The 26,250-nt window shown below is 45.4% G+C and overlaps 1 protein-coding gene across 3 annotated transcripts in view; it reads right to left on the reverse strand.

The window, feature by feature from the left end:
* Positions 1-6: 6 nt before the first annotated feature.
* The window catches only part of SPDL1 (spindle apparatus coiled-coil protein 1), a 52,759-nt gene continuing 26,515 nt past the window's right edge, over positions 7-26,250 (reverse strand). For 2 of the 3 annotated variants that reach the window (XM_024202803.1, XM_029913756.1), the window contains exons 9-11: positions 25,029-25,141; positions 17,001-17,188; positions 13,609-14,156 (exon numbers count right to left, since the gene is read on the reverse strand). In XM_024202803.1, coding sequence (XP_024058571.1) covers positions 13,609-14,156; positions 17,001-17,188; positions 25,029-25,141 — 849 coding nt within the window. Of the gene's footprint in view, positions 1,042-13,608; positions 14,157-17,000; positions 17,189-25,028; positions 25,142-26,250 lie in introns of those variants that run through there. The other variant, XM_024202806.3, reaches the window with a different exon arrangement.

Raw genomic sequence — 26,250 nt, forward strand, 5'->3', positions numbered from 1 at the left:
TTTTGTATTCTACAAACAAAATTAAACAGAAAAAAGTAATTACATTAAGAGCAGTAATAAACTTTTAGTACATAGTCAGTTTTTACACACAGAATATTACAAAAAGATTTTCTGAATTTTTTTTTTAGAATTTTACATTTAGAAAACTAAGCACTTTGTCATACAATGCAACATTTATCGGCACCTTCAAAAGGAATAAAGCAAGGTTTATTTTAATTGCTAGTACATTTATAAGATCCTTCCTAGCATTTCAAATGCACCCCACGTTCATATGACTTTTAAAGAGGATGTTAAATGTGGGATTTAAGTATATAGGGTGTGCTGAAAATCAGAAATTGCTACACACTGGGGGAAAATGTAGCTTTGAAAGGTGCCCATTTAAAACAATTAAAACAACCTTTAGGAATTTAATAACATTAGTATTTATTGTTCTCTCTCTATCTTCCCTTCCATCAGTCCAGTGTCACAATATTTTATTCACTAGAGAAATATGCAGTCCTACTCGGTTTACACCTGTATTTATTATATAGCTTCACAGGATGTCCATAGTCAACTCTAGTCATTCTAAACTGAGCTACACTTTTGGAAACCCAAAACTACTAATGATTAGGGTCTTAACTAAAATTCAGGATGAGACAACATTTTGGGTCAAGTTACCAAAGAGAATTTATTTTTGTGGCACTTCTGAGGTTAACCAAATAGGGATGGTGAGAGCCCTGCATAATACAAACCATAATATTAATTGTTCATGAAACAGAAGGCAGATACACAGGTTTCTTAAAATGCAAAGTATATGTACATTAAAAATGGTACACTATGTATTCATTGCTTCACAACAGAATCTTTAAGGCAAGACTAAGTTTCCAGATTTGCTCTGGAAAAACTGAGTTTTATTGCTGAGGACATTGTGTTTCAGGAGTTGGTTTAGAAGACACATATAATGTAGTGTATGTTTTCTTTCGTGTTTTCTTCTCAGGCTTGATTGTTTTTTCACTCAGGTCTTCATTTTCCACAGTTTCAAGTCTGGATCCAGCTGTTAACCTACAGGCAAAGCATCCATTCTAAATACATATTTAATTAAAGAAGAAAATCAAGGCTGAGGGTCTCATTTTAACTTAGATCAAGCAGCAAAATGGAATACCAATTGCCCTATCCACAAGAGAAAGTGAGGTCAGCTAGTATTTTTACTACAAGATTTGAAAACATCAGAACTGTTTTGAATTCACATAGCAATGTTCCTCATCTTTACTTTGCCACTTTAAAAAGCTTTTGGTTTCCAATTTGTCTGATCTACTGAACCAGTTTGAAACTGATGATTGAAGATGGTAACTGGTTGTTATCAGCATGGAAACAATATCATGCCATATGTGGAACAAAAAAATGAACACACGTGACACAGAAAAGCACAAGTTCCAGGAGAACGCTACCTATCAGTTCCTAATTAACACATTACATACGACCATATAGTGGCAAAGTTATAATTCAACTTTTGTATTGTAACAGACAAAAATATAGGGCCAAACCCTGTACAAACAATTTAAATAGAAACTGGGAATAGCTGAGCCATTACAAACATTGAATCTATCTCCCCATGTAAGTACTCTCACACTTCTTATCAAACTGTCTGTACTGGGCTATCTTGATCACTTCAAAAGTTTTTTTCCCCCCCTCTTACTTAATTGGCCTCTCAGAGTTGGTAAGACAACTCCCACCTTTTCATGCTCATTATATATATATAAAAAAAATCTCCCCTCAATATATGTTCCATTCTATGCATCCGAAGAAGTGGGCTGTAGCCCACAAAAGCTTATGCTCAAATAAATTTGTTAGTCTCTAAGGTGCCACAAGTACTCCAATTTCCATCCAGTCTCTCTGCTACAGTAGCCTCTGTCCTGATGGCCATGAACACCTTGAAAGCTCAATCAGTTTTTATTGACTTATTTGGTCTCAAAGTTTATCATAATTTGCCAAAGCTATGTTTTTAATCTGCCTGTAGTCTAAACGGGGGGAGGGGGGAGAATGTTGGCTGCCACACTGTAAGGTGTAAGACCTCCATTAAGACACAGGTTCTCAGACTTCAAGCTACAACTACACAAGTTTTCAAACTGCATAATAACTAATTAAGCTAACGATTATAATTGATTTTTTACAAGCTTGTCAACTTTCAGTACATCAGACATGTCATGTTGAGTCGTATTGCTTGTAATCTATTTCCAACATATAGAAGGAATTATTCAGTTATTCTCCAATAGGTCTTGCCCATCATATGGCGCTGGCCCCTCATTTACTGCTGCTATATAGCCATTTTCAATGCAAATAGTTTTCCTATTATTTTTCCCATGTAAACAAGTGCTGCAGTTGTCAGAGATCACTTGCCATGGAAAGGGAGGAACAGCATAAAATCCACACATTTGGGTAAGGAAATCTAATTCTGGGGACTTGAAAAGCTTTATTGGAACGCGAACCTGACTTCTAGAGTCCTCACCCGACCCCATCTATCTGCAAAACATCCCACTTAGTTTTTACACCAAATATAATGGCATAAAATTATCACCAGTTGTGGTATGCTGCACACAAGTCCCTGAAAACACTCATTTCTCACCTTCAATAAGCCTCAAAACTGCAGGCCAAGAGCTAGGCTCCTTGTGTAATCTTTACAAGTTAACAAAGGAGAGATTTCTTATCTTACAGCAATTTGAATTCTTTTAGATGGTTTTTGTCCCCCCATAGGATGCAAGTGCCCATACGCTCTTGAAAGGAAAATGCAAAGTAGTGCTTGCAGGCCACACCTGCGCAGAACACTGTGATCCAAACAAGGGGATAATAGGCAGGTGCGAGCCCATCACCAGTCAGTTCCTTCACAGCAACAAAGCCAGAGACTCCATAGCAGAGGGGAAGGAGGGAGGTGGAGCTCCCACAGGGACAAGTTACTGTAAGGTAAGTAACCTCTCTTTCTTCGAGTACGTGTCTCTGTGGGCACTCCCCCATAGGAGACTCCCAAGCAGTAATTCAAAAGGTGGTGGGTACTGGGAAGGTAAGTCAAGAACTGTTGAGAGAACTGCATCACCAAAGGCAGGGTTGTCTCTGGAAGCAGGTAAGGTGGCATTAGGCTTGGCAAAGGTCTGAAGAGAAGACCAAGTTGCAGTCTTGCAGATTTCTGCTCTGGGAACATCTTTTAGTAGACATGGACTGAGCTCTAGTGGAGGACTGTGCCCCAATTATTTCCTAACAGGTCAAAATACAACCCAAAACTCACTTCGACAACTACTGCAGAGAAATACATTGGCCCTTCATTCTTTCTGCAAATGAGGTTACTCACGATGTTCAGTAACTGAGGTTTTCCGAGATGGTTGTCCCTGCAGGTGCTCCACTTTAGGTGTCTTCATGCCCTGCGCTTGTAATTGGAGATTTGTGGTAGCTGCACCCAGTTGGTCCGCGCATGCGCCATTGCCATTTTGTGCTGCTCTGAGTGGTTACATAGTGGTGCACAGTCAACCGTCCCTCTGTTCCTTCTCTACCCTGGAGTTTCATGCAGTTTCTCTAAAGGGAGGGGAGGAGGGAGGGCTTGTGGAGCACCCACAGGAATCACCATTTTGAAGAACCTCAGTTATGGCACAAGGTGAGTAACCTTTTCTTCTTCGAGGAGTGTCCCTGTGGGTGCTCCACTTTAGGTGACTGTTGAGCAGTGCCTCTCAATGGGGGGCGGGGGGAGAAGAGGGGCTTCAGAGTTGCAGTATGTATGGCAGATAACACCTTGAGTCCAAAGCGAGTGTCCGAAGCTGATCGTTGCTCTAAGGCATAATGTTTCGTGAATGTATGGGCTGATGCCTAAGTTGCTGCTCTGCAAATGTCAACCATAGGGACATTATTGAGGAAGGCTACTGATGTCCAAAGTACTCTGGTAGAGTTCATTGGGACTGGTAGATGAGAGTTTTGATAACAGAGGTGGATACATCCTGATATCCACTTAGATAGTCTCTATTTTGCGATAGAACAATAAGAGAAGCTGTTATAGCAACAAATAGTCTTGGAGATTTTCTAAATGGTTTTGTTCTTTCAATGTAGAAAGCTAGAGCTCGATGAACGAACAGCGTGTGGGAGTGATGCCTCCCTTCCGTTTGCATCTGGTTTGGGAAAAAACAGAGATAAGTAGATAGGCTGATTCAGATGAAGGGGGGAGGAGATTTTGGGTAGGGATTTGGGGTGTGGTCTTAAGGCAACTTTGTCTTTAAAGAAAGTTGTGTATGGGGTGTGTGCGCCAGTAATGCCCCTAGTTCTCCCAGCCTTCTGGCGGATGTAATGGCAATAAGTAAGGCCACCTTCATGGATAAGTGGAGGAGTGAGTATATGGCGAGTGGGTCAAATGGTTTTCCCATAAGCCCATGTAGGACAAGTTTGAGCTCCCACATGGGCAAAGGGTTCCTTATTGTGGGGTAGGCATTCTCAATGCCCTTAAGAAAGCATTTAATCATCGGGTGGGCAAATATAGTGGCTCAATCCACTTTGTCGTACAAAGAGGTAATAGCTGCCAAGTGTACCTTGATGAAGCTTGTGGAGAGCCCCGGTTTTTTTAATTATAGCGTGTAGTCCAGGACCCTTGGTAGAGGGCAAGATGTTGGTAAGATCTGTTTATCTTGACACCAAACACTGAATCATTTCCACTTATGGATATAGGTCTTCCTTGTACTCACTCTCCGACTGTTTATTAATATATCTTTTACTTCATCTGAACAGGCCTCCTCAACCACAGTCAGCCATGGAGTAACCAGGCTGTGAGGTGGAGTGGCAGACGTGTCCTGCATATTGTGATAGAAGGTGAGGTACTAGGGGAAGGGTTCGAGGCGGGCTCACCGCCATCTGAAGGAGATATGGAAACCATGTTTGTCTGGGCCATGTAGGAGCTATCAGAATGACACTGGATTTGTCCTCCTTGGTCTTGTGAATGACCTGGTTTAGGAGTGGGGTCAGAGGGAATGCATACATCAGTGGCACATCCCATTAGATGAGGAAATCACCTAGGGAGCAGTGTCCCAATCCCGCTCTGGAGCAATATTGTGGGCACTTGGTATTCTGTGCTGTTGTAAAGAGGTCTATGGTGGGAAATCCTCAGTTTGAATATGGCATGTAGAATTCCGAGATCCATCTCCCATTCATGGGTTTGTGAGAACTCTGTTTAGGGCATCTGCTGTTGTGTTCTGAAATCCCGGAAGGTAGGATGCTGATATGTTGATGTGGTTGTTGATGCACCAATTCCAAAGTTGTATTGCCTCTGTGCATAGGGAGTATGATTGTGCTACCCCCTTGGCGGTTTATGTAAAACATGCATGGTATATTGTCCGTGAGGATCCTGATGGCTGTGTTTTTAATTAGAGGTAGAAAGTGATTGCATGCATTTCAAATGGGACTCCTGTACAGACGTTCTTTAGTTGTGTTCACCATTTTACTCTGTGTGGCGTCTATTTAGAGAGTGCCGCCATGAGAGCTAGAACTTTGGAAAAAACCCTTGGAGCGGAGGACAGGCCGAAGGGTAATACTTTGTATTGGAAATGTTTCCCTAGGGTGAACCTCAGGAATCTTCTGTGTGACGGGTGGATGGTAATATGAGTCCTCCAGATCGAGAGACAATCTCCCTTCTCTAACGCTGGAATTATTGTAGATAGTGCTACTATTTTGAAACATTGTGTTCTTACAAATTTGTTGAGTTTCTGTAGATCTGGGATGGGTCTCCACCTGCCAGTCTTTTTCTGTGTTAAAAAACAATGCAAACCGCCCCCTCCCGCCCCGGTGCTGCAATGCAGGTTCCTTGGCACCGAGTTGTACGAGGTGATTTATTTCCTGTAGCAGCAGGTGCTCGTGAGAGGAGTCTCTGAAGAGGGATTGGAGGGGGCAGGGGGGAGAATGGATAGGTGGAATAGAGGTAAAGGGGATGGAGTAACCCTTTTGGATAAATTTCTAAAACCCATCTCTGTTGTGATGGTGTTCCAGACTTGGTAAAATCGTGACAAGCTATCTCCGAATTGACAGGAGACTATTTCTGTTTCCGGAGTTAGAGAGCATGGTGGTCTTGTGCCCTTGATCACACCTTGAAAATTGCTGTCTGGAATGGACTGCTGAGATGTCGAGGGTTGATCTTGGTTTTGCCGACATCTTTGTTTATGCAGTTAATCATACTGCTTGTGGGGTTGCGAGTACAGCATTAAGTGGAATCTTTGTGTACAATACCTGCCCTGTTTCTTTTTATTTGCAGGTGTATAGATGCCCAGAGATTTTAAGGTTGCCCTTGAGTCCTTGAGGGTATGAAGGGACTCATCTGTTTTGGCCGCAAACAACTTTGGGCCTTCAAAGGGCAGATCCTCCACTGTCGACTGGAATTCCCTGGGAAAGCCGGAGAGATGTAACCAAGATGCACAGCGCATGACCACACATGTTGCTATTGACCGTGCAGCCATGTCTGCCGAGTCCAGTGAGGCCTGTAGTGCTGCCCTGGCAATAAGGTGGCCTTCTGACTTTAAACTGTTCTTTCCTCTCATCTGGCAAATGGTCAATACGTTCAGATATCTTTGAAAAGACAGTGTGAGTGTACCTGGGTAGTAAAGATGCAGAGTTTGCTATGCGGAACTGTAGCGTGCCAGACGAATATGCTTTGCGACTGAAGAGGTCTAGCCTCTTTCAGTCCTTGTTGTAAGGAGTTGTTCTGGCTTGGTGCTGATTCCCCCCTTATATTAACAGCCTCCACTACCAGGGAATTTGGTGTGGGGTGTGTAAAAAGGAATTCAGCGCCTTTGGATGGAATGTAGTATTTCTTATCAGATCTTCTGCAAGAAGATGGCGCTATTGTGGGCATCTGCCAGATGGTTTTGGCAGGCTCCATAATAGCATCATTGATTGCATTGCCAATCTTGGAAGAGGTGGATATCTGGAGTATATCCAACAGATTGTACTGTGACTCTGGTAGCTCCTCCTGAGATATGTCCAGAGATTCTGCTACTCTCTTAAAAAGGTCCTGGAACTGCTTGAAGTTGTCCCTGTGGTGGGGGAATTATTGTTTCGTCGGGTGACAAAGACGACAGGTTAGCCGGTGGTAGGGCTTCCTGATCTGAATTTCTCTGTTTCCTCTGCCCTTCCCTCATGTGTGTCTGGAGATGGTGGTGGCGACTGCGGAGCTGTAGGTCTTGATGGGATAGGAGGTCTGCGATGTTGGGCCCCGTATTACGCCCACAGGTCCCAATAAGGCCAGTTGGGAAAGAACGGCATCGGAGGCAGAGCCCATGTGTGCCCAGACCAAGAGCACTCATCTGCAGGGTAATTCGATTGGTGGGATGGCCCCAGTCTGGGTGAGGAGGTGTGTAAACTCTCCTCTGTCTTCCTCATCCTTATCGCTTGACAGAGGTGGAGCTGAGCGAGGTGAAGTTGACAGTGGACTCAGTACCGACCAGGTTGGAGTGCTGTCGGTACTGAAGAGCGGCAACTCAGGGGTTGAGGATTCCCACAGATCTGATTGCCATAAGAACTGGTGCGGTACCGATGGCATCGGGGTCAACGTCAGCGTTGCGGCCATACACATTACAGGTGTCGGTGCTGAGGGGTTTATGCCAAGCTGTGCAGGCACCACAGGTGGCGTCACTGTGCTGCTTGGTGCTGAGTGCCTCTTCGATTCCGTGGGTGCTGATGAGGAGGGCTTTATTGTGCCCTCTGAGGCGCTGTTAGAGCTTGCCCGCTTTGGGTCCTTTGCTCTATGACAGCTCCCAGTGCCGGAAGGACCTGGGGTCTGAGTCCGATGTGCTCGGTGCCATTGGTTCGAGATAGACTTGGCAGGGGGGATCGCTGCTTCTTAGCTGATTCCCTCTGAGTAGAAGTCTGAGCCCTCTTTTGTGTGGCCTTTTTAGGTAAGTGCTACTGGTGAGGGGCGGTACGAGCAGGTCCTCTGTCAGAGGTTGCTGATGGAGACTGTTGGCCTGGAAGGGTCTGAGACTCAAGGTCCAAGGTCTCCATAATGAGCAATTTCAGTTGGAGATCCCTTGCCCTCCTGGTTCTGGCCGTGTGGTTTTGGCAATATGGACACTTTTGAAAAATGTGTCTCGCCGAGACACCGGACGCACTGTGCATGTCCGTTAGATACGGGGATAGAAAGTCTGCAAGTCAGACAGTTTGAAACCCAGTGATCCAGGCATGCCGGATTAGTCTGTCTCCAAAACGCAATAGGGGACAGTCTATGGGAGCCTAAACCTAGCTTCCTACTAAGGGTAGATACAGAGAAAAGAAGGGGAAAAATTTTTTTGGTAAAATAAATAAGATAAGGGATAACTATTTAACTGTTACTTATCCCACCACTAAAACTATAAACTATCTAATGCTAGCCTCCCCATCTTTTTTGGACCTAAAACTATAAACAATCTTTTTTGGACCTGCCCTTACATCCCAGACAGACCTTGCATTTTGAGGTATATGGGAGTCCCCCAAACACCACAGGCTACTTAAATGTCCATCACTACAGGGAAAAGACCTGTGGTAGGACTTAAACACATGTGTGAGGCATAATTTTTGCTCTGGCATAAAGGTCTAGAAGTAGGAGGGGAAAAAATCCCTCTCCAGAAGCGCGCGCGCGCGCGCACGCACACACACACACACACACACACACACACCCCAAAGTAAAATAACTGGGAAACAAAACAATAATGAATAAAAATACTTCCACAAGGTGAAAAAGGCAAGAAGCTGAAACTGCCAACAGCAAAGACTGTCTCAAGCTATAGGCAGTAGAGCAGGAACTGAGTGGCAGCTGGCTTGTACCTGTCTATATCTTCTTATAGATATGTATAACACGAGATGTTGTTCTGTGCAGGCACAGGCCCATGAGCACTACTTTCCAGTCTCCAATCAAGAGCTCACGGGCACATACTATGGTACCGAGGTGGATGCACTCATAGCAACATATACTCTAAGAACCATCTTACAAACTTCATGGTTGGGTAAGGAGTCTGTCCAGCTAGACTGATGAGCTTCATCTAAAAAAGCAAGTATGTTCCTGTAGTACTGGGAGCTTTGCTTGCCAAGTATCTTCTTGCTAGCGCTCCCTCTGCTTGATGGCTCCCACACCCCTCCTTCCCTTGATGTCCTCTGGACCACTACCTGTAAGTCCCTCAGGCAGTTTAACTTGTACAAGAGCCCCTCTGACAGAGAATTGAAAGTGTGCTACTCTGCTCATTAACTCTTGATAATGATGTTTAGCCAGTGGTTTCTATAGTGTAAACAAACAGATGAACAGTAATTGATTAAAAATAAACAGTTAAACTATGCCTGAGCTTTTGTTTGACTCCACAAATAATCCAAGCTTTCATATTTTTTTATTTATATATATCTACATCTATCTACATACACACACACACACACACACACACACACACACTTAAAAAATGGCTGAGTTTTCTGACAAAAAATTGGTAGAAGGCCAAAACACACAGAAGGCCAATTAAAATCCAGTATTCTTACATTGCAAATCCTGGTGAAACATTGCCAGAAACTTTTACAAGATAGGCCCAGTATTGGATAACTGCCTCCACAAATAATAAATAGGGCCCTATCAAATTCACTGTCCATTTTGGTCAATTTCAGTCATAGGATTTTAAAAATCATAAATTTTATGATTTCAACTATTTAAATCAGAACTGTCATGGTGGTGTAATTTTAGGGGTCCTAACTCAAAGGATTGGGGAGGGAGGTGTCACAAAGTTATTGTAGGGGAGGTTGTAGTACTGCTACTCTTAATTCTGTGCTGCTGGCGGCGGCGCTGCCTTCAGAACCGGGCAGCTGGAGAGCAGCGGCTGCTGGCCAGGAGCCTAGCTCTGAAAGCAGAGCCACCACCAGCAGCAGCACAGAAGTAAGGACGGCATGGTATGGCATAGTATGGCATTGCTACCCTTACTTCTGCGCTGCTGCCTGCAGAGCTGGGCCCTCAGTCAGCAGCCACCACTCTCTGGTTGCCCAGATCTGAAAGCAGCGCAGAAGTAAGGGTGGTAACACTACAACCCCTCTAAAATAACCTTGTGACCCTCATGCAACTCCCTTATCGGTCAGGAGCCCCAATTTGAGAAATGCTGGTCTCCCCTGTGAAGTCCGTATAGAGTAAAAGCACACAAAAAAGACCAGATTTCACGGTCCGTGACGCATTTTTCATGGCAGTGAATTTGGTAGGGCCCTAATAATAAAACGTCACGTATGTCTGCAAGTTTCAAGCTGCAACATGTTACTGTATCATGTACCCAAGTCAAGAGTTCTGTTAAGACTATTTCTACCTTGAAGCAAACATCAACTTGCATCTTGTATGACTCATATTTTACACACACACACACACACACACACACACACACACACACACACACACAACCTTATCAGGTAATTAAGCTTTTCACCTAAACAAAAATATATTAAGCCAACTGACAAGTCAGATATACAAACCCTCTCTACCTAACCATCATCAGTTCTTCTCCACCCTAAGGAAGTAAAAGGAGGATGGTACAGCAAGTATCTATAGGGAACATTAAGTGATCTCAACTCTGGTTATTGCTAAGTAAACTTCCTTTCTCCTTCACATTATTTCTTCTGCCAAGCCCCATTATAGTAAATCGTGAAACAAACAACAAGTTTATGGAAGAGAGCTGAGAAGTGATAACTAATCAGAGAATGAAGGACTGTGTATTGCCAAATAGCATGCAATCTGGCTCCTACACAGAAAGATATTTCAGGAAAAAAGTCAATTTAAACTTCAAGATGGAACATCACAAATTTCAAAGAACAGACACTGAGTAAAGCAGTTGCTCCTCCCCCTGGCGATCATGAGCTAAACAGGCTTATAGAACTTTGCCAACAGGAATGAAAGCCTTGCTGTTCTCTAATGAGTCTGTACTATGGGGTGCAGGGGGCACAATCAGGATAATCCAAACGGAAGAGTTAAATGAAATTAAAATAGCTGAGTCAGAACACTTTCCTCTTGCTGGGAAAGGAAAACCATGGAGAAAAAAACCAACATTTAATACTATAGAGGCCAAAAGCCTTAGAGTTTTGATTTTTCTTTTCTTTATCTATGCGCTATCTAGGCCAACATAAAGTGGTGCAGGAGAAAAAAAGTCTTCCCATAAATTAGAAATTTTGCTTGATTTTATTTAGTCTTCATTCCTCCACCCCCATCCTTTACTCCCCAAACCCTCCATTTGTCAGACACTTTCCTCCTTGGCTTTAACCTCCCTTCAAACCCACAGCTGACTTCTCTAATCCACCTTTTCACCCTCAAAAATGCTACACATTTTAACTGCCTTCCATTAACCCATGAATTATGGATGTTACTTTCTCCAAAGCCTGCTGATGCTGCTTCATCAGTTAGTCATACTGAGGCACCTCTTTCACATCCAGCTTTAAGTGTTTCCTTCCCTTCTAGATAAGGCAAGATGGCCCCAAAGGAGGCCCGAAACGCCAAAAGCCATTATAACCAATTTGGCCCTCTCGGGCCTTCCCAATTTTTGACATTCCTGCTCATTCCTCCTCACCTTCCTCCTAGATGAGGGATGTGGAGTCAGTATTTAGGACCATTTACTTAAAATCAGTTGGACAATAAAGCTCATAAGACTGTTTGGGAGGGGAGAGATTCTATTCTAACTACATTGGAAGCTCAAAATTGTGCCCCCCAAACCAAAACATTCAATATCTGAACTATACCACACAAGCCAGAAGTGTGCATCCAATAATTACCTTTGAGTTCCTTATATTTCTTACAAGTTGCACTTAACTGAATCTTTGTGACCTTTTCCACATGCGTTGAAACAGACAGTTGTCACAGTTTAATTTGTTATTAAGCCCACTCTCACCCATTAAAAAGGTACTTTAGTAACTAAGGCCAACAAATAGCAGAACTAAGCATCATCTTCTAGCATTAAGTCCTTCTGCACTTCCTGGCCAATATCGGATTTTGCCTTACCATATTCCCCTCTGTTCCTCTCATGACAGACTTGAGGCTACCTTGATTTTCTTCTCACCCAAGCCCTTTTCCATGCTTCTGCATATATGTAATGCCTCCAGGAACCCCACTTCCCAAGCCACAAACCCATCATCATTCAAAGCCTTCTTACCCCCAGTCCATTTAACCTACTAATTAAAATGGAACCTGCAAGTTCTTCCAACCCAGTGATGATTCAATGTTACACTGAGAAAGCACAATGGGGGTATCCCTCTATTATTCATCAGATCTTCTCTGAATTTATATTTTAAAGCTTCTCTAAATAGTGTAAATATAAAACAGTAGTTATGAAGTGCAGTAAATAAGACTTGAGTTTTGCAAAAAAAAATTGTGATCGCACCATTTTAATTGCCTCTAATTACATCCACACAAGGAAGCAATAAAGAGGTTGCACAGGAATCTTTACTTCTAGCATTTCCTAACTTTGACCTCACAACCGTAACATTCATTCAGCATAGTTTTGTATCTGATTTCCATATGTTTTTAAACAGTTTGTATTCTGTTTGATTGTAGTATATATGGTTCCAATATAAAACATTATGCTGTACCATGAACAATGCTAAATAGAAGCCTAAGAAAAAAAATATTTCAGAAACAAGTGAGGAGAGAAAAAAGGGGAAGTTTCTGAGTGGGACTATAAAGGAGACAGAGTCAACGTTAGAGGGAGTGGCTCACGTTCCTGCAGCAATTATTTTCTGGCAAACTAGCTTGCCCCATGGGGAGTTATATTCCATTCTAACTTGAAAGACTGAGGCAAGAACATGGTAAAGAGCAAAATAGTAAGGCAGCTGGACACCTCATGGAAAATGAACACTTTTTAAAGGAAACTTAGCTTTTTTCCACTCAACATTCTATCCCACCCTCCTTCCAGAACGACTTCACTCAGCAATCTTCTCAACATGGCTACACTCTATTGTGTGCAGAACCTGACCTGAAATACTAGAGATAGCCAGCATTTTCTGATTATTTTTACTTACGTAACTTTTTGACCTATCATTAGAGCTCAAATGTGTAATATTAGCCTTCAAGTGATTTCTATGTTCTCACACATGCTCCCACATGAGAATATTAGCTTGAACAGAAAACAGAGCATCAGCAAACAGAAAACAGAGCATCAGCAAACAGAAAGTAGCATTCCTTTTACAAAGACAAAAAGGTTGGACCTCTGTACACAGTGCTAGGTCTCTATCAATCATGACTCAAATTTTGAATAAAAGAGTGAAAGTTTTAGTAATTTTGACAAATATTAGTCTTCAAAACAAAAGTTGTGTTATTACATAGTCCATTAAAACATGACCTTGAATAGTAAAAAGACATTTGAAAACTACTGGTAATCATTTTTTGTGAAGTGCAAATTTTAGGCTATGTTTTACTTTAAGTCTCAAGTTTTCGTACTATTGGAATGCAATCCCTAAAGTCCTGCCATAGTTAGTTTTGTATGGCAGCCTCAAACTGCCCATGAAAAGAAGCCTCATATTGAAGCCTGAGCAAATGAAGTCTGATCTATCATGGTTAAGTTAAAGATATACAAATTGACACTGATATTTTGAATAATAGTAAACGTTAAATATCAGTTATTCCCAAGATCCAGGTTCATGATTCTAAGAGTCATTTTCATTAGCAATCATTTTAGCCTTTTTAAAGGGTTTTGAAAAGTTGAGTGTAGGCAGCCGGAACTGAGGAATTACACTGCATGCAACACTGAGAAAATAGATAAAGAAGTAGATAGCATAGTTCATGCAGCGAAAGAAAACAGATGCAGGTCTGCGCTGATTGCCATGAGCATACACACAAGATGACACTGACCTGGAGGCAGCTGGAGTTAGAGAGTTATTTCCATTTCTTTCACTTGAACCTTTGATGTTCTCTTCTTTGATTTTAACTCTTTTCCTATCCTTCTCGGGTTCAGCCCTTTGTTGTGTTGCTGGAAGCGGAGTGATGTTCACTGGTGCTGCCACAAGTACATATTTTCTTTGAGGGTCATCACTTGGATCCAAGTTCTTGGTACATATCTTTCTTTCTTCCTTATTTTGAGATGAAAAGTGAGTAGTTTTCTCTACTGTAGCATTTTTGCTATCTCCAGGTTCAGAAGTCATGTCCACTGGAATCTTCTCCCTCCTTTTTATGCTTTTAGGGATTTTAATTAATTCTAGAGAAGAATGATAGTTATGTTTGTATACAAAGAAACATGTTGGTAATTGAAATAAACGTACATGTTCGTATAATTACTGAAACCAGCAAGATAGCATTGAATCTATTTAGGTGAGAATTTGTTTAATGCAGACCATCCCAAGATGTTTAGCTGCCTCCATGCTGATGGAGACAGACAGTGACTTTTTAGTAACATACATCTAAGAGTCCCAAAAGACTTAAATTCAAAGACGTAATTGGTACCTCTGCTTTCGTTCTCTCACCTCTATTTTAAAAATCTTTCACCAAACCCTTTTAAGCAGATATACCTAACTTCACACACCTCCTTTTATGTTTTTTGATTCTTTTGACATTTGGGCTGCTGTCCTGGTAGCTAAAACTTACTGATGACGTACTGCTCAAATAAAAGGCAGGTGCTTCTTTTAGGCAGAAGGAGCTACCTCAAACTGTACTCTATTTCCTAACTTTAGTTTCCTTTCTTCATGACCATGGACTTCTTCCACATTTGTTTCACTACACATCTGCCTATTATCTTTGCAGTACTCTTCATGTGGGCCATAGTTTCATCTCTAGGTGGGCAAGTGTGACCTCCCCTACCCTAGGGCTTTCCAATTCCCTAACTTTCAAAAATGCGGATTTATTTTTTTTAAATGGTTATGAAGAAGCGTGACCCCATCAATCCATCTTTAAAACTTTTCTACTTTGAAGGGACCTGGAAGCCAGCGAATTTTTAAGATGGTCAAGGATTTGCTGCCACCTGCTTAACTCATCTAGCAATTCGTTCTTACATCCCCTCGCATCCTTTTACCACTATTGTTGTGAAGATTCTCAGTAGTTCCCAGACTTGTTGCGTTTTCCACATTTTCTCAACCACTGTGTCACCTGAAAGCATCTTTCTTGCCTATGCCTCAGACTGATTGAAAGCTTTAATTTATTAGCAATATAAGGAAAGAACTTGCATTATATCTGTTTTCAGTCAGTGCACTGTAATTTTACAAGGCACTTGGTTACAGCTGGTATGAAAAATGCTTCAAATATTTGAGTTGCAACTCAAATTCTAGTAAACTTTCTGGAGATGCAAACTCAGGATTCACACCTTTGACATGCTTCGACAGAAAACCTGTTCTGTTCTTTTCAAAACAATTTTTGAACCACTCCACAAGGTCACAATGGTTTCAGAGTAGCAGCTGTGTTAGTTTGTAGCCGCAAAAAGAACAGGAGTACTTATGGCGCGGTCACAATGGTGCAGCACTCCCACTGTGCCCTCTAATCTAATCTTTCAGTGTACACATCTCAACTGCTCCAAGAAATGCATAGAAAGTTTGCAATTGTCCCAAGACAACTAAGAGAAAAAAAAACTAAGGGTTATACAGAGATCAGCATACCTGGCGGCTTGAAGCTAATGGAAATTTAGAAATAATCACAACAGTTCTCATTCACACTGAACTAGGCTTTGCTCCATTGCTGAAACAAGACAGTTACAGCTAAAAAGCCTTTTTAGCTGTAAAAGATTCTTGCAGGCAACAGAAAATAGAAAATATTACCAACGCTTCCTTTTTAGAGACAGCGTCTCGGACTGGCAGAGAGCTGAGCTTGCACTTCTCTTCCTGCCAGTACCTCAGATAGCTGACCTCTCTGTGGACTCTGGGAATCCTTCAAATTCCCGTTGTAGGATTAAATGTGAGCTGAACAATTAGCTATATACACAAGCTTTGTAGTGGCCACACAGTAGCACCCAACAGGCTTCTCAGTGAGGCAGATTCTGGAAGAATTCACTCACAATAAGGAACTACTGTGGCATTCTGACTTCTCCTCAGTTTGAGCCAGCTTAGGGTATGAACAAGCACTGACATGGCAGCCTTGTCAGACTGAACCAGCACATACTCCTTTCTGGTAAGATTTTGTGAATTCAAGAGAGATTCAACCTGACCACCATTTTCTAGTGGAGGAGAAATGTTTTGTTCGCCAACTATGCCATATTGAGTAGAAGGGGGGGGGACATATAAAAAGGAAAGAGTTTAACAGGTAAACCCATTCAGTAAACAGCACCACAAAAGATTTCGTACTCAGTGGATATGGCTATACAGTCCATGGGCAGTGAGCCTCCCACTCTGGGTCAACAGACTCTGGCTCAGGCTAGCGCTCTAAAAATAGCTGTATAGACAGCTCTTTGAAGCTGTGGCTCAGGCGGGAGCTTGGGCCTGAAGTAAAGGAAGGGGTGGGCTCCAACACAAAATTTGCCTTTAAAAGCTGGGAAAAAACCAGTAAAAACTGGTAATTGCGCAAGGTTAGAGTGCTAAGCCACTGCTTTGTATGCATGGCTGTGGCAGATTCTCTCTAACAAAGGAGAAAGTTACATGGTCAACCCTCACTTTCAAAAACAACTCTGAGCTGCTTCAGAGATCTCCAGAGTAATGTGTAGGCCAAGTGTCTTGGACTGGTAAAAATGCCAGCATCCAGAGTTTGCATCCTGCTTCAAAAGTTCTATTCACTATTTGCTGTGAATTTCCATGTTTCAGTTTCAGAATTCTATAGCACAACTATATATATACACACACACACACACACACACACAGATTTCAGACTTGTTAAATTAAAAGTCAGTATACTAATTCAATATATTCATTTCAATAAAGCAATGTTTTAAAAATCACTCCTATTCTGCAACTTACAAGACAGCAGGCTGTTTTACAGTCACTTGTTTAAGTAGAGTGTTTATGGTCAAGTTGAAGAAATCTTTTTAGTTGGTTGAAAACTCAAGCCTCAACAAAAAAAGTAGTTATAGCAAAAGAGGCTCAAGTATTTATTTTTTTCAACTTTATTAGTGATCAGAAATAGTTACCTTCAGGTTCGTACTTCATTTTCAGCTCGTCCAGCATAACTCGCAAGTTCATGTTCTCACTTTGGCATACCTGCAGGTGCCTCTCATTGGCAAAAAGCTTCCTTTCTACCTCCAGAACCCTCTGGCTCTCATATAAAGCTTTCATCCTCTGTAAGGATAGTTCGTTTCTCAAAGTTTCGGTCTCCTTACTGGGAAGGAAAAGGAATTGACCAGTTTGAAATTCACAAGGGTCAAATTAGGTAACAATTTACAGTGAGCTTTCAAAGCTAAAGTATTTGGTTGCTCAAACCCTCTTAGAACAATTAACTGCAATTGGAAGTCCAAATCCTCTAGGGAGCTTTGAAAAATCCCAACCCAAAGTTGAATTTTGAAGTCTCTTCATTTCTCAAATAGGAATAATAGTTTAATTAATGGAGAACACAAGGTACTTAAACAAGCAGTTAGGTAACACTGTAGTGAAAATTATACAATACAACTTTAATCTGAGAACCCTCCCTCCCAAATAACAACCTGTGCATGGACACATACAATTTAGTTTTGTATTCAACTTCAGAGCCTGTATTTGCAAGGTTTGGACTGGGAGTAGTCCATTTGAACTAAATACTGAAGACTGGGGGACAGATCTAAATTATCATAGCTCCACGGAAGCCGAGGCTTTGCTCCTCTGCATACAGTACCAAATTGGGTCATTTTAGTAGAAGACTATACCACTGTTATTCTGTATGATCAAACCTAGACTTCAAACCAGAAGGAAGTTCCTAATAATATTTTAGATACACAATTTTCTCTTTAATTTGAAATAAGTGTAACATGTAACCTTAGACTGGGGGTGGCAATGGCATTAAATTTATATACAGCTAAGGATGAAAGTAAAGCCAAGGACCTCTAGAACTAAAATCCAAGACAATCAAAACTAAGAAACCCTAGAGTAGTAGTAAAAGCCACACAATGTCTTTCACAATCACATCAATAAAAGATTTCGGTTTCCTGGACCAAGAGAGACTAATATAAAAGGTTAACAAAACAAAGACGAAAATGAGCATTCTAGGTGTTAAAGAAGGGGCATGCTGAAGCCAGGCTGCAAAGGAATCCTAGAGGGCATTGTCCCTGGGGAGGCACTCTATGCCAATGAGATAAAAGGGCTTCAGTAACATCGAAGGGATCTGTAGCCCTATGGAGAGCAGAGGAGATAAAAAACGGTTACCTACCTTTTTGTAACTGTTGTTCAAGATGTGTTGTTCATGTCCATTCCAAGCAGGTGTGTGCGCGCCGCTAGTGCATGCCAGCCGGAAGATTTTCCCCTAGCAGCGTCCATGGGGTCGGCCTTGGTGCCCCCTGGAGTGGCGCCTCCATGGCGCCCTATATAGGGGCCCACCGACCATCCACCCCCTCAGTTCCTTCTTGCCGGCACTCCGACAGAGGGGCAGGAGGGTGGGTATTGGAATGGACATGAACACCACATCTCGAAGAACAGTTAAAGAAGAAAAAACGATTACCTACCTTTTTGTGAGTGATTGTTCATGTCCATTCCAAGCAGGTGACTCACAAGCCTGATCTTAGGTGGTGGGGTCGGAGTTCACTGCGGATTGGAGCACTGCGCGGCCGAAGGCTGCATCGTCTCTGGCCTGGTGTATGATGGCATAGTGCGATATAAATGTGTGGATTGAGGACCACGTGGCAGCTCTGCATATTTTCTGTGTTGGGATCTGAGCCAGGAACGCTACGGAGGAGGCCTGTGCCCTTGTGGAGTGGGCCGTGATCGGCGGGGCAGGCACGTTAGCCCAACCGTAGCATTCTCGGATGCAGGCCGTGATCCATGAGGAGATCCGCTGTGACGAGACAGGAGTCCCTTCATACTGTCGGCCATGGCAACAAAGAGTTGGATTGACTTCCTGAACGGCTTGGTTCTTTCAATATAGAATGCCAGGGCCCTGTGGACATCTGGGGAATGCAGCCTACGCTCCGTGCCGGAGGAGTGTGGCTTAGGGTAGAACACAGGGAGAAAAATGTCTTGACCCATGTGGAATTGGGACACCACCTTCGGAAAGAACGCCGGGTGTGGCCTGAGTTGGACTTTGTCTTTGTGGAAGACAGCGTATGGAGGCTCGGACGTCAGTGCTCTGAGTTCCGACACCCTCCTGGCCGAGGTGATAGCCACTAGGAATGCAACCTTATATGAGAGATATAACAGAGAGCACGTAGCCAGGGGCTCGAAGGGGGGCCCCCCGTGAGGGCTGAAAGGACCAAATTGAGGTCCCAAGCCAGTGCTGGTTGCCGAGTATGCGGGAACAGTCTGTCCAGGCCCTTGAGGAAGCGACCAACCAATGGGTTCGCGAAAACTGAACCACCTTCCGCTCCTGGGTGGAACGCTGAGATGGCTGTCAAGTGGACCTGAACCGAAGAGAGGGAAAGTCCTAGCTGTCTCAAATGAAGCAAGTAGTCCAGGATAAGAGGGATCGGGGCGAGCAATGGAGCCTGTCCCTGCTGTTCGGCCCAGATGGAGAAGCGCTTCCACTTGGCCATGTATGTGGCCCTGGTGGAGGGTTTTCTGCTACCGAGAAGGACTTGCCTGACCTGCTGAGAGCATTGCATCTCCACAGGGTTTAGCCATGGAGCATCCAGGCTGTGAGGCGGAGCGACTCCCGGTTCGGGGGCGGAGATGGCCCCGATCCTGCGAGATCAAGTCTGGGTGCAGGGGCAGCGTGAGGGGCGCCCGTGTGGACACGTGCAGGAGCGACGTGTACTGGTATTGGCGCGGCCACGCTGGCGCTATCAGGATGACACGAGCGTGATCTCTGTGGATCTTGGAGTACCCTGTGAATCATGGGAATCGGGGGGAAGGCGTAAAGCAGGCCACCTTCCCACGAGAGGAGGAAGGCATCCATCAGGGATCCTGGACTGCGCCCCATGAGAGAGCAGAAACGTCGACACTTCCTGTTTTCTCTCAAGGCAAACATGTCTATCTGGGGATAGCCCCAGAAACAGAAAATTGAGCGTACTACATCCTGGCGAAGGGACCACTTGTGACCATGGAACGAGCGGCTGAGGGCGTCCGCCAGACTGTTCTGTTCCCCTGGGAGGTAGGATGCCATCAGGTGAATTGAGTTCTGTACACAAAAGTCCCATAACGCGAGGGCTTCCCGGCACAGGGGAGAGAAGTGTGCACCCCCGTTTGTTGATCTAGAACATCGCCGATGTATTGTCCCTGAGGACTGAAACGCACCTGCCCACCAGGTGAGATTTGAAGGTCAGACAGGCTAGACGCACCACCCTTAGCTCCCTGACGTTGATGTGTAAGGAAAGGTCCTCTGGTGACCAAAGGCCTTGGGTCCCGAGGTTCCCCAGATGCGCCCCCCATCCCAGATCCGATGCATCTGTTACCAAGGATAGGGAGGGCTGGGGGCTGGCGAAGGGTACTCCTGCGCAGACCTCCCGCGGGTCGAGCCACCACTGGAGGGAATCCAGCACCGTTCGGGGGAGCATCACCACAGAGTCTAGGGCGTCCTTGGCCGGCCGGTATACAGTCGCTAACCAGGCCTGGAGAGGGCGCAGCCAGAGCCTGGCGTGGCTCACCACATATGTGCACGCAGCCATATGACCCATTAACTTGAGGCAGTTTCTTGCTGTGGTGGTTGGGAATCGTTGGAGACCGAGAATGATTTCGGACATGGACCAGAACCTGGACTCTGGCAGGTACACTCTGGCGTGTGTCGAGTCTAGAACTGCCCCTATAAATTCTATTCTCTGGGTGGGTGATAGGGTGGACTTGGCCTCGTTAGCAGGAGGCCGAGCTCGAGGAAGGTCTGTCTGATGAAGACCACCTGAGCCACCACCTGTGCCTTGGCACGGTCGTTGATGAGCCAATCGTCCAGGTAGGGGAACACCTGAATCCCCCACTTGCGCAGGAAGGCTGCCATGACTGCCATGCACTCTGTGAAGACCCTCAGGGCTGCTGACAGGCCAAAAGGCAGAACCGTGAACTGAAGATGGTTGTTGCCCATGACGAATCTGAGGTAACGCCTGTGTTGGGGGATTATTGCAATATGAAAATACGCATCCTTCAAGTCGAGGGCGGCATACCAGTCCCCTGGATCCATGGAGGGAATGATAGAGGACAGGGAGACCATGCGGAACCTGAGCTTCTTTACAAACTTGTTCAGATGCCGTGAGTCCAGAATAGGTCTAAGGCCCCGTTTCGCCTTCGGTATTAGGAAATACTGGGACTAGAAGCCCCTGCCCCTGAGCAACTTCCTCCACTGCCCCTGCTACGAGGAGGGACTGCACTTCCTGAATTAGAAGTTGCTCGTGAGAGGGGTCCCTGAAGAGGGACGGGGAAGGGGGCTGGTGGGGCGGGAGGGAGGAGAACTGGATAGAATATCCCCTCTCTACCGTGCGAAGCACCCAACTGTCCGATGTGATTCGGGACCAGGCACGATAGAAGGGGGACAGGTGTGACAAAAAGGAAGGGTTGGTAGGATCCAGAGTCCTGACCAGTAGGTCGTCCCCAACCGTACCCTCAAATTGGGGGTCTAGGCCCCGATGGGGGCCTTGGCTGGCCGGATGACTGGCCGGGGGGCTGTTGTTGCCTCCTTCTGCCGTTCCTGCCCCGCCTACGCAAGGCGTCCGTGCGGTGCTGAGGCTGGTAAGGTCGCGGGGCCGGTTGCAGCCTGAACTGCCTACGTTGGGTGACTGGGGTGTGCAATCCCAGAGTGAAGGGTAGCCCTTGAGTCCTTTAGGCTATGTAGCCTCTTGTCCATCTTTTCGGAGAAGAGCATGGGCCCTTCGAAGGGGAGGTCCTGGATAGTCTGTTGGACCTCATGTGGAAGGCTTGAGACCTGAAGCTAGGCTCCCCGCCTCATAACCAGCCCGGTCGCCAGTGTGCGGAAGGCTGCATCCGCCGCATCCAGGGCTGCTTGGAGGGATGCCCGGGAGATTAACTTCCCCTCCTCTATGAGAGCAGAAAACTCTGTTCGCGATTCCTGGGGAAGGAGTTCAGCGAACTTAGACAATGCTGAGCATGTATTGTGTCCATACCGGCTCACTCTAGCCTGTTGGTTGGCTATATGTAATTGCAGTCCCCCTGTTGAGTACACCTTTCTGCCAAACAGATCCCAACTGTTTGGCCTCCCTGTTCTTCGGTGCAGACCCTTGGAACTCTTGACGCTCCCTTTGGTTGGCCGCATCCATGACCAGAGAGTCCGGGGGAGGGTGGGCATACAGGTGCTCGTGGCCTTTGGAGGGCACGAAGTAGCGCCTCTGTCTTTTTGGCCGTAGGGGCCAACGAAACTGGCGTCTGCCACCGAGTGTGGGACGTATCAGCTATCGTTTTGATCAACGGTAGGGCTACCCTGGATGGTAGCGAGGGGGCCAAGATGTCCACTACCGGATCCACATCCACCTTGATCTCCTCCGCTTGGATCGTCAGGCTCTGGGCTGCATGCTTAAGTAGTTGCTGAAGCACCCGGTTGTCCTCTAGTGCCGATGCCGTTGAAGTTCCCGCAATCGCCTCATCCGGAGAGGAAGAGGAGGAGATCACCTGCGAAGGGCCTTCCTCTGTACCCTCAGTCTCTGCAGGGGCCAGATGCTCACGGTACTGCGGTTGCGTGGCCGGTGCGGACACGAGATGTGGCACCGCGGCCGGTACCGGGGTCGACACTGAACGACGAGGCGTGCTGGGCGGTGCCTGCGGTGTCGGAACCATGGTCCCTGCCGATACTGGTGTATGACTAGGGGGTGCCGGACTTTGTTGTGGCACACCCCTGTCGGACGGCAGTGCCGGTGGTGGAGGCATTTGCGCCGGAGCCACCAACGTCGAGGAGACCGATGCAGACCTTGAGCGAGGGCCGTACGCCTGTCCCACAGACTGATGGTAAGCCCAGGGAGTCCAGAATGCCACTGCTGCTGCCACTGTGGCGAGTAAGGTTGTTGGCTCGCCTGCGAAGCCGACCTCCTGCTCCTCGATCTACTGGAGTGGTAGGACTCCGCCTCCGAATCGGAGATCTCCGAATAGGAGGACCTAGGGGAAGCAGTACCCACTGTCGCCGGTGAGTGGTGCCGCGGGGCCAGGGAACGCTCCCTCTGCGCCAGTGCCGGTGGAGTGGCGCGGGGCAGGGACTGAGGCGATATCATGGCTGGCTTGCCCCTTGATTGTATTGGGGGGTAGGGCCATGGTCGGCGGCTCTTTCCACCGGTGCGGAGAGGCCGGCACCGGGAGGCTTAATAAGTCAGAGGCCGCCTTGAACGCCTCCGGCGTCGATGGGAGACGCACGTCCTCGCTGAGGTCCGGGGATCTCGACCGGTCCGGACTCGACCGCACCCTCTCCAGGGCAGTAGTCAACAGAGCTATAGGAGGATGAGTTTGTGGCACGGCTTGTCCCCCTGCATTTGTGGACGCCACCGGCCTTTTAAGGTCCTGGTGGGGTGATCGGCCCCTCACCGGCCTCTTCTTTTTAGCGGGCACCGGAGATGGTGATCAGTGCCTTACGGAGGCCGATTTTCTACGTCCCGACTCTCTCCGGTGCCGGGACTTAGAGGTTTTGGAATGGGCCTCCTGCCTTGTTACCGGTGCCGGGGCACTGCGCACCAGGGAAGAGGCGCTGGATCAACCGGCTCGGGGTCCAAGTGTGGCCGTAAGGCTGCCTCCATCAGGAGCACTTTGAGTCTCTGCTCTCTGTCCTTAAGAGTCCTGGGACGGATACTGCACCGGTCTCTCTGGTGGCCCTCTCTGAGGTACCTTAAACAGGAAGAGTGCAGGTCACTCTTCGGCATAAACTTCCCGCAGTCCTTGCAGAGTTTAAACCCTGGGGGCCCGGGCATGCCCCAGCGGGGCGACGAGTACTTTGGGGGTAAGCCCCCCCCAACAACTATCAACCATCTACAACTAACTCTAATTCTAAACTAAGAGAGGAAACTATTATATACACTGAAAGGGGACACTGCTATGCTTGCTGCAAGAGCGAGCAAAGTTCCACCTAGCTGTCACCAGTGGTAAGAAGAAACTGAGGGAATGGAGGGTCAGCGGGCCCCTATATAAAGGTGCCATGGAGACGCTACTCCAGGGGGCGCCAAGGCCGATCCCACGGACGCTGCTAGGGGAAAATCTTCCGGCTGGCGTGCACACCACGCCACGCGCACACACCTGCTTGGAATGGACATGAACAATCACTCGAAGAAGAACTCGTTATTACATCCTCTCTCAATACCAAGGGACAGGGCCATAAGCCACTGTTGGACAGGAAAGCATCTGGCTAGGTTGACAGTGCCAGCATGCCTGGCATTGGTGCATTTAATATAGACTGGGTAGCATTAAAGGGAGTGGTATCAATGAGGCTAGTTCCATAATGACCAATGTTGAAGCACTGTGCTGAGGTGATCCAATGCTCTGGCCTCTGTACTAGCAGCAGTTAACTCCAAATCTCAAGACTGCACCAGAGCACATTTGTGGGGAATAGGGATGCCCCAGACAGAACAGACATCTCATGTATCCATCATTTATTGGAACTGCTGCCTGGCAAAAGGGGCAATACTTAAAGCCAGAAGACTTAAGATAGATCATTCCCAAGAACTGGGGGCGGGTGGGGAGGGAGAATTAACAAAGCAAAACAAAAGAAGCAAGTTAAAACTTCCAAATAATAAAATTATCAGAATTTTACCAAACAGGCTGCTACCCTAACTAACTGTACTCAAAACTAATATGCACACAGCTAAGTGTAATTTTCAAAAAGGAGGTCTAAAATCCATGGGCACCGAGGAGCTCCATCTCAGTCACGAGTGGTGAGAAATAACTGACGGGCCGTTGGGGCCACTCGGTATTTTGTGCTACTGATACACGCAGGACACTGATGACCTAAAGATTCCAATTTTGAGCACCCGGGGTCCATGTGCACTGAGAGCAGAATACGTGTGGACAAACGAAGAAATGGCAGAGAGTAAGACAGCTGTAAATTAATGTAGATTACTAGTATTTTTTTAAACATTACAAAAAAACGTAAAATTCTATTTCTAGGCTTTAAACCCCCACACACTTACTTGGAGTTCTCAAGTTTCATTTGAAGCAGATCTGTATAATAGCCATCTTCAAATTCTCCACCTATTGAACTGCTACAAGAAGGTTTTGATTCTTTCATGTTCTCATATAAATTCTGATGCAAGGGAAGAGTTCAAAAAATTGTCAACTAGTATTTTTTTCAGAAGTGCATTAGTTCTATTCTATTTAGAGTTTTCATTGTTTCATCAAAATTTTAATACAACCGCTGCAGACAAAGCTACCTGCTAGGTAGTCTTTATAAAGGGATTTAAACTTGAGGTATCAAGAGCTTCATTTCATTTGAGTGTTTTCATCCAAAATTTTGTTTTAGAGAAGCAGCCAGAACTGAAAAAGATCCTCCAGTCTCAAAGGTACACAAAAAGCCTTGATTAAAAATTTACCCTCCTTTTCCAGTATAGAGTAAGCTACCTAAACATTCTGTAGACTAGTGAACAACAGAATGAAAAAGTCTCCTTGTTGATACCAGAACTGGGACAGTCACAGTAACAATTGTCCCTCGGATCCCCTTCTTCAGCTCTGTCAGAGCATCCACCAATGTCTCAAGCTTCTTAGCCCTCACTTTTCTTCGAGCAGGAACCTGTATCCCTGCCCCTCCACATTGAGTATTTAGGCTTCCAGCTGCCCTGCAAGCCAAAGCATTTATCCCAGCAGGTCTGACCTTAGTCTAGCCCTTGAAGTACGTACGTACGTACATACGTGCGTGCGCACACACACAGACACACACACACACACACACACACACACACCTGAATACCAGTGACCAGCTAGCCTTTACAAAGCAAAATACATTTACTTTAAAGGGGTAAGTGAGGGGGAGAATATGGTACTGCTGAGAAAATAATGGAATATTGCATCCAGTTCTAGTGTCCACATTTTTTTACTTTTTTAAATTAGAGGGTGCTGAGAAGAGCTACAAAAGTTATTCAAGGGCCAGAGAAAATGCTTCACAGTCAATGACTTATAAAGCTCTGTTTAGCTTATCAAAAAGACAGGGAATGACTTGATTACACTGTACAAATACCTTCATGGGGAGAAAGATATCGGATACCAAAAGGCTCTAATTTAGTGAAAAAGGGATAACAAGAACCAAATAACTGGAAGCTAAAGCCGGACATATTCAAATTAGAAAAAACAGACATCTTTAAACAATGAGGGTAATTAGCTATTTGAAAAAGCTAACAAGAGTAGTAGCAGATATTCTAT

The sequence above is a fragment of the Terrapene carolina genome, unplaced genomic scaffold (genome assembly GCF_002925995.2).
Source record: "Terrapene carolina triunguis isolate 2854851 unplaced genomic scaffold, T_m_triunguis-2.0 Scaffold838, whole genome shotgun sequence".
NCBI lineage: Eukaryota > Metazoa > Chordata > Testudines > Emydidae > Terrapene > Terrapene triunguis.